Source organism: Pteropus vampyrus, unplaced genomic scaffold (assembly GCF_000151845.1).
Source record: "Pteropus vampyrus isolate Shadow unplaced genomic scaffold, Pvam_2.0 Scaffold308, whole genome shotgun sequence".
NCBI lineage: Eukaryota > Metazoa > Chordata > Mammalia > Chiroptera > Pteropodidae > Pteropus > Pteropus vampyrus.
Genome location: NW_011889089.1, coordinates 598,135 through 606,971, shown reverse-complemented (window position 1 = coordinate 606,971; position 8,837 = coordinate 598,135). Strand labels below are relative to the sequence as shown.

Below are 8,837 nucleotides of genomic sequence, written 5' to 3'. Positions count from 1 at the left end.
GTTTGCAGAGCTGCTGGTGACTGCCTTGCACAGGTGCTGGAGTGACCGGAAGGGAAGAGGGAAGGACAGGACAGGACAAGGTGAGCTGTCACATGCCCCTTTGTCCACAGGCAGTGACGCGCCCCTCTTTTTTTTCTGAGCTTGGACACTGACGTGTGCACGAGCACCCATCAGCTCGGCCTGGCCCTCCTGTGCAGAAGCGGATGGCTCTGTGGCCACAGCCACGTTTAGAACTTCCTATAATTTTTAGGGAATCAAAGCTTAAGGGAAAAAATGTCAGAGTTCATCTGACTTAGGCTAGGCAACGAGCTGATTCTCTTGAAAAAGGCAAACATCTAATGTCCCGTGACGTATTGTGACGTTACGTACATTACGTGATGCATTATGGGTGCGGTGGGAAGCATTGTGACAAATGATGGGTTAGAGGCTTCGCTTTGACCCCCGAGACCCACACCATCCGCGCTTCCTAACGGGAACAGGTTTAGATGCGTCACTTGCAGCTCTAGCCCTGAGCCCCTTTGCACGTCGGTCATGGTGGACGCGGACGCCTCCGCTGCTGTGTCCCCACAGGCACACGCGCCACGGCCGTGCAGCCGGAGGGCTGTGTTGGCACTCGACCCTCACACCAACCACGTCATCCAGTCAGGGAATTTCACATCCTGCGTCGTGACGCCCGCTTTAGAAGCTTGCGTTTACCTTCTCATGCGCCTTCTCCTTCCCCCCGTTACCCGAGACACAGCAACCGGGGTTCCAAAAGTCGATGTCAGTGTTTAGACCTCTGTGAAAATGGCCAACCTGCAAAGGCCGCCGGGGTCAGCATGACATTGCCTGCTGACTGTGGGCCCTCGCGCGCACGGCCACCCAGGCAGACCCGCTGGCGACAGCTCCGTTTGACCGGACACGCGCTAAGGCCTTCTCCGTTAGATGTGGGTGTCCAGGGACCAGTAGAAGCAGAGGAGGGCTGAGCGTTTGTTGGGACGTGACGGAGCCGGTCGGTTCAAGCAACAGCTTGGGAAGTGCCTCCCAAGCCGCGTTTGCCCATTACGCTCATCGTCCCGGGATCGTAACACGTTTTTCACTGGTGATGGGGGGGAGGGGGCGGGTCTGAGGTCAATGTTTGGAAAACTGGGGCTTGAGCCCAGTGCGACAGGACACCGCGTCCTCGCCCCGCCCGACCCGAGGCTCGTCCGTCCAGTTTCGGTTAGGAGCCACGCCGTGCACACTGACGCCCACTGGGGTGGCCCCGCGGGACAGAGGACTCCGCGAGCAGGCGCGTGCAGCAGCCCACGTGTGTGTGTGGCAGCCGCCACGTCCTAAGACACGGCATACCCCGGGCAGCCCTCGGAGGTCCGAGGTGGCGATGACCTTCATGAGGACAGCTGAGAAGCGATGCCCGCAGGAGCGTAGTGGCTCTCGTCGGGGAAAACGCGAATTTCCCCCGCTCGCTGTGTCGTGTGAACATTTCCTAACTTTCTGTGAACATTTTCTAAGAAAGGGCTGAGTCAGCCCACTCAGGAGCTCACCGCTTTTGTGAAGAGGGCGCTCTGATGCCTGCAGTGTGGACCCGGCTCCACCAGGTCTGCTGGACAGTTTCCCATCCTTCTAGAAGGGTCTAACACACCAGAGGCGGCTCCAAAGCTACGTGTGTGAGCTCCGGCCTCTGGTTCTGAGGACTCACCGTGTCACCTTTTCAGTTGTCACTTTGAGGGCTAACAGTAGCAGATCAGTAGCTAAATAACGGTTTTGAGCAATAATACTTTCTTTTTAAAAATTAATTCTTTCTTGGAAACTCTGACCGTGTCTCTCAATCGGTGTCACAATCCAGCTTTCTCTCTTTTTGCTTCTTTATTGCAGTTGCATATGGGGCTGATGGCTTTAGGGATTTTCATGCAATAATTCCCAACTCTTTCTCTCGTAAGTATACGCTTTGCTTCTAAAACGTGGCGATGTGTGTTCGTTCCGTGTGTGGTTTTCGTGGTGTAAACATCGCGAGTGCATGCGTTTCCATCACCCCCTCCACGCGTGGCAGAATGAGATAAATATTGACCATTCTGTCCATTGAACAGCTGCCGTCGGGGCCACCGCTTAAGGCACACTGTGACACTCCAGACTGCTGGCAGAGGCACTGCAGAGCACACAGCCTTCGCGGGGGCCATGGAGCGCAGCGAGGGCAGACGCGGCACTGGCGTTGCTGGGTCGTTACCCGCCCAGCCTGCTGGCCAGTCTCGATTTGAATGTGCAGCTGTCCCCTTTTTCCTGAGTAGACGATGAAATGGCCAGAGTTTGCGTCGCCATCAAACAACTCAGCATGTTTTCGAGACGATTTTTCCAGTTTTGTAGGGCAGGAGAAAGCCACACGCCTTCCCCCTGCTGCTCTGAAGTATTAATTTCAGAACCGAGACGCGTCACAGGGCCTCAGGCCATTAGTGTGCTCTCTAGCTGTCACATGGCATCAGGGCACAGGGCACGCTCGCTAATACCGCGGCAAGGAGAGACGCAGCCTCTGCCCTAGAAGTGTCATGAACAGGCGAAGTTTGGCTTTCTGATGTCCTGTCATTGAAAACTCTGGGCTCTGAAGCACGGAGCGTGCTATCCTAGTAGCCCCTTTCCTCCCAAGCTGACGGCCCAGTGCATGAGGTCATGGGACCTTCCCCTTCTAACCTCGTTCTGTCGTCAGCTGTCAAACACCAGCTCGGTGTGTACTCTGTGCATACGTGTGTGTCTATGTAAATATTATCTGTGTGTGTGTGTGTGTGTGTACATGTGCTGACACGACTTCATAAAGCACTAGGGTACTAGGGCCGGGGATGAGTCGTAACTTCGAGGTGAACTGTCACATTGTTGAAATGTCAAGGAGTCAGATGCACCTCAGTCGGGGCACAGCATAGGACGTGTTTCCGCTGAACCCGGGGAAGTTGAGCTGCGCGTGCAGCGGCGTGGGAGCAGATCCTGCGACCCTTTGCTGCGTACGGCCGGCCGCATGTGAGGAGGTTGAGGCTGGAGTGTTCGCGGGACGGAGGCTGTGATCGACGCCCCGCCTGTCTGCGCACCTGCACACGCGGGCTCCCGAGGCGTTGCTCTCTCCTCCTCCTCCTCCTCCCCCGTGTACCCAGGTTGTCAACGTCCCCCAGGTACAATGTCCACTGGAATGGCGTCCCCGCCAATCAGCAACCCAGCTGTCCTGGGCCACCATCCCCACCTAGTGGCTGTGGAGGGGAATGTCCTCCTTGCCCCACACCACCGTCCCTTCTGAAGAATTGGAAACATGAGTCATGGGACCCTGTCTACCTTCTCGCCCAGATTCCCGTCCCTCGTGGCCTGAGGAAATGTAATGTGCCCGGGCCGGTTCCCCTTTCTACGCTTCCTCTTTCCCCTCTTCTTGACAGCATTCCATTTAAAGGCCTAAAACATCGAATAAGACAAAAATATTCCCAGGCATGCATCTTGGCAGAAAGAAAAACCCCTACGTTCAAAATGGCATGAGTCATGACAGATGCTTTTAGCCACCTTTAAAATGCTGAAAAGGGTTCATAACCCTCTTTTTGAGGAAGGAAACACCGACATATCGCCTCTTCGTCTCAAATTTTCATTGAACTGAAATACTTCATTCAAGATATAGTTTAAGTCTTTTTATTCCTTTTGATTTTTACTGGCTACTCCTCAGTGTTGCCGGAATATTTCTTCGATTTTTTTTTTTTTTTAAATTTAAAATAGTGAGCATTTCAAACTTTCGTGGCCTAAACTGATACTACAGTGGTGATTTCAGAATATCTTTTCTATGGAAAAAAGGCAGCCTGACAGTCACACAATTACCTGACCAGTAAACACAGAAACACGTTCTCAACGGGGAAAGAGGAAGCACGACCGTCCGTGGGGGGGGCGGGGGGGGCCTTGCGCATCGTCCCTCTGCGTGAGGACATTGTGATCGTTCGTGACGGCTCACCCAGCCCGCTGACTCCGAGTCGTCTGGCTTCTCCTAGCCTGCGTGCTCACGCCGACCTACATTCAGGGGCCTGGGGGTCCCTCTTAGGACTGCTGTGGCCTCTAAAATACGTAACGAACATGTTTTATTTTTTCCTAATTTTAAGTAGCCCCTGGGAGGGAAAGTAGCTTCGACTCTGGGTCGAAGGTATGCACTCTCGATGTGAGCCGCGCTGACTAAATAATAAAATCAGGTCTCCGGCCGCGCCACCCTGAACAAGCCCGATCCCGTCTGATCTCGGAAGCTAAGCAGGGTCGGGCCTGGTGAGTACTTGGATGGGAGACCACCTAGGAAGACTGGGTGCTATAGGTGTAAAATATAAAAAAATAAGGGATCGTAAGCTGACAAGGTCCTTGCGATCTGTGAGGTCAACCAAGGGTTGCCTCGCCTAAAAAAAAAAAATAAATAAATTGGGCCCCTGCCAGTCGGGGGGCGGGGGGGGGGGGGCAGGACCCAGAGCAGATCCGGCATGAGGACGCTCTCAGGTCCCAGCCAGACATGCTCCATGTTTAATCAGCGTGGGTCAGCGCCTTCCCCAGGTCAGTGTGCCTCTAAGTGGAGGCGGACGTGGAGTTGCACAATAGTTCTGAGTGAGGTCCCTCCGTTCGAGGAGAGCGAACCATTTCATGGAAATGATGCAGGTCACGGAGACAGCCCTGGAGGCGACTGGCCCGCAGGGCGCTCCGAGCCCTGGTCTCTGGGATCCTGTGGGAAGCCCTGTCAAGACCCCCAGCTCCTGGGTTCTCAGGACTCGGGGTGAGGCCGGGATCCGGTGGGGGAGCTCCCGCACTTCTGGGTGCGGCGGGGGCCAAGCCCGTGCCCAGCGAGCTCGTCTCACTTATGTGCCTCTCCACGGACTCTGTGGGCGGCCCTTGGCGGCACGGCGGTCAGGCTGCCTGCGGTACCTCCTGGCGCTGCCCCCTGGTGGCCGTGGCCTGAGGCGAGCTGAGCAAGGGTTCTGTGGCTGAGCCTCTTCCGCTGTAAAGCAGGACAGTCACGGTGCCCCTGCCAGGACCATGCCGGGGGGGGGGGGCGCGACAGCACGGTGCGGTGTGGTTGCTGTGCATCTGGTCGCAGTGGCACGTGACCCTGCCAGGTCAGGCTCCTCGATGACATGGCTCTATCGGGAGTGTGCTTCCGCTCGCCAGGCTTGGTCACTGTCCACGCATCGAAGCCTCACGACGCCCCTGGCAGGCCAGAGCGGCCGTGGAGCCATGTGACCTGCCTGCGGTCTCGGAGTTCATAGCAGGCGGAGCTGGGAGCCTAGAGCAGGAGCTGCATCTGAGTCTGGACCCAGCCCCCCACATCGAGTGGGGTTCGCCGAGAAGCGAGCATGGCACGTCAGTCATTCGGTCCGTTGTCCTCGGCCTGGAGGGTCCATCGCAGTGCCCCCCCGCCCCCGGCCCTCGTTCCCTGGGTCCAGGATGGACCTGAGAATTTGCTCTTGCGGCAAGTTCCTGGGTGACAGGAAACGCTGGGCCAGGGCCACAGTGGGAGAGCCGATTCCGAGCCCAACCGCAGACGGGGTGGCCTCACTGTCTCCGCTGCTCATTTCCCTCGGCCGCCTGTGCACCCGCCCCCGCTGACCCCGGGGCTGTGGGGACGATGGCTGCCAGTGTGACCGCGGCCCCTCTGGTCACGGGGCAGGGGAGGCACCCATCGCCGTCGGTCTGCGTTCCCCAGGGCTGCAAACAGGGAAAAGTACGGATGACCTAAATAATCACCTTGCGTGTGACTTAAAGGGGAGGGTGACACTGGGCAGACGGCGATCGCTGTGGTCGTTGGTACCGGCCCCTGGACCCATGTGCGTCTTCTCTGAGAAGCTGGTCTGCCCCTCACGTCCACCAGCCCTTCGGCCGTCGGGAGAAATCTACAAAGTCCTGGCTTCATTTCAGCTTTCATGGCCACCACGAAATGAAAAGGAGTTCGAGTGACGCAGGCCCAAAGAAGCAGACAGACGGAAGCCTCCCCGGAACCCTGCAGGAATCTGCGGCCAGAAGCCTGAGGGCGACTCGCTGAGTCCTGTCCCCCAGCCTGTTCATTAATGCGCGAAGCCAGGCCAGGCGGCGTGATGAGCAGAAGTCTCTCGGCCTGATGGCCACTCACGGGAGATTCTGCCAGACAAGGCCACAGCCCCGGGGCTTGGGTGACGTGTTCGGTGCTCTCCTTCGGCTGCACGGGGCCCGTCTGGTGGAGAGGGTGCGGGGTGGCCTCCCCTGACCCCGGGGGTGCCATGAGCCTGTCACTGAGCACCTGGTGACCTTAACCTGCTCCTAGCGAGGGCCCCACGTCAGGTGAGGTTTTAGGAGCAGCTTCCTCACGCTTTCTCAGACACCGCCACCCGGACCTGCGGAGGGGGAGGGCAGGGGGGCCCCGAAGCCACGCTCCCTGTCAGAGGCCCTCACGTCTGCCGCCCGGGGCTGCTGTCCCCGTGGCGGCCGCTGCCAGGGGCCTCTGTCCCAGAGCTTGCCGCTCCTCCGTGGCCGTCTTTTTGCTGCTGTGCTGCTTTGCCCTGTTCCTGCGATGACACTGAGTGGCCCCCTGTGTTGTGTCTTTCAGCCGGTAATGGTAAAGTAGAGGCTCAGAGTGACGAAGAGAATGGGCGTGCCTGTGACATGAATGGGGAAGCATGTGCCGAGGACTTGCGAGTGCTCGATGCCTCGGGAGAGAAAATGAAGGGTCCCCACAGTGGCCAAGGCAGCAGAGCTTTGTCAGGAGCTGGAGGCATCCGACTTCCTAACGGCAAACTAAAGTGTGATGTCTGTGGGATAATTTGCATCGGCCCCAATGTGCTCATGGTCCACAAGAGAAGCCATACTGGTAAGGCCTGGTCCCTCCGCTAGCCGCCCGGAAACGGTCGGCGGGCACGGCAGGAGGGGCCCATCCTGTCCTAGCTGGTGTCCCGAGGGCGTGTCGGAAGGACCGGCCGAGCTGCAGCGGCCGCGAGTCCTAGCAGGGCGTAGCGTCCTTGTCCCAGGTGACATGGGGAGGACTCCTGAGCATGCAGCGGTCCCCCCGTGAGCTAAGCCGCAAACGGGAAGCGTCAGCAGCCCCACGAGTGGGCCACAGTGTGCGTCCTCGGACTGCCGGCCCCCGCGCTGCGAGGCGGCACCTGCCGGGCGGCTCACCCCTGAGAAAACAAGGCAAAACGAGGCGAAAGGGTCGACACCCTGAAACGTAGGCTCAGACTTTCCACCGAGAAACCCTGAGCAAAATACACACTTTTTGTGTGTGTATTCGCTCCAGCGGGGCTCGATTCTAGAAACGGTGGCGAAGGAGGGACAAGCCGCAGGGCACCGTCTTCAGAAAGGGTTCAGACCGGTCCCCGGACACTCACCCTCCAGATGACACTTTGAACGAGTCTGTGGGTTGCCCCTAGTTTTCATCTCAAAACTGGCGAAGCATTTAATACTCAGACCTCTCTCCATCAGAGGCTTTGGAAGGGTCAGAGAGCATAGGGTCCTGGGTCCAAAACTGAAGGCGGGGGGCAGCGTAGCGCCGGTTGGGTGTGCCCGAGCTCCCGAGATGCAGTCGCAGTGGGGACGTTGGGGGTCGTGTCACAGGTCTGCCTCTCCCCTGTGCCCAGGACTAGGTCCTGGGGACTGACCGGTCACACGCTTTCCCACCAGAACTGTCTAGACACCACTGACGATGCCAGAGACTCTGCAAGATACAGAATCACTGAGACGCGTCTTCCCCGCGTGCGCAGGGACTAATCTGCCATAAACGTGGGCAGAACACAACACGCTCATTACGCTAGTGGCCACTGACTGTCTGAACGTAAAACGTAGACACCCTGAGCCACAGCCACCTAGGGGGTGGCACCATTAGGCCCTCGTCACCAGTATCTGCCACCACAGCCCCCTGGAGGAAGCACACACCACGCAGGTGGACAGTGAGCTGTAGACACGGCGCCCTCACGACTCAGGGAGTGAGGGAGCCGCCTGGCAGTCTGAGGTGGGGTCCAGCAGACCTAGCACCACCAGCGGGGAAGCGGGCTTTCCGAAAATTCATTGAGCGACAAAAGCTGCGTTGTCAGGAAGGGCAGGTCCTGTGCAGCCGTAATTATTCTGTCCGCCTAGGGCTGTTTCTGCACCTCCGTCTCCCATTTGTAATACGTCGAGAAAACTGAAATATGCTCCTTCTCAGTCAGCCTTCATTTTCAATAAAAATTTAACTTCTGAAATTAAGCAAAAATTTGCTTTTCCTAATAGACCCCTTAATCCTCAAATCATCCAGTGAAATAGACCCGCCACATCCGGCTGTAAGTAACACACGCGCCGGCGTGTAATGAGGTAGAAATTAACGTGAAGACAGGTTACCCTGTGACAGACACTCAGCAGAACACACTGGGAAGGTGCTTGCGGGTCCTCGATGGGGAACGCGCCCTCGCAAATGAGCCGCTTTCCTGCTAATCCCGTAAAGCCTGGCGATACGGCAGAAATGCTCTCAAATAAATATTCGATAAACGAATCGAATTCTGGCATATGGAGTCGCCAAAATATAATGACTGCCTGCCCTGATAAAACGCATAATTGCATTTAATGAACAAGCCTGCCAAGTACAGATATGCAGAGTCACCCCGGCTGTTGGCTGCTTACTTCTCCCCGCAAGGAGCCGCTACGTGCCGAGTCCTCTGCTCACAGAGCAAGGAATTCCAGATAGGGACAGACCTGTGGCTCCTGCCTTGACTTTTATTCCAAAAAAAAAAAAAGCTGACACTTAGAACGCGTGGACTGTCCGTATCATGCATTTCCACCCGCACGAGGTGGGCAGGGCCACAGGTAGATGCAGAATGATGTCAGCCAAGTGAGGTTCGAAGAGCTAGGCGAGCTAAGCACCCACCGCACCCCGA

The 8,837-nt window shown here is 57.2% G+C and overlaps 1 protein-coding gene and 1 pseudogene across 1 annotated transcript in view; both read left to right on the top strand.

Moving 5' to 3' along the window:
• Positions 1–8,837, top strand: part of IKZF1 (IKAROS family zinc finger 1) — a 53,192-nt gene that overhangs the window by 13,699 nt on the left and 30,656 nt on the right. Inside the window, exons 2-3 of the mRNA XM_023521608.1 lie at positions 1,855–1,914; positions 6,542–6,802. Of these exons, the coding sequence (XP_023377376.1) occupies positions 1,855–1,914; positions 6,542–6,802 (321 nt within the window). The remainder of the gene's footprint in view (positions 1–1,854; positions 1,915–6,541; positions 6,803–8,837) is intronic.
• LOC111730356 lies at positions 4,176–4,294 on the top strand (annotated as a pseudogene).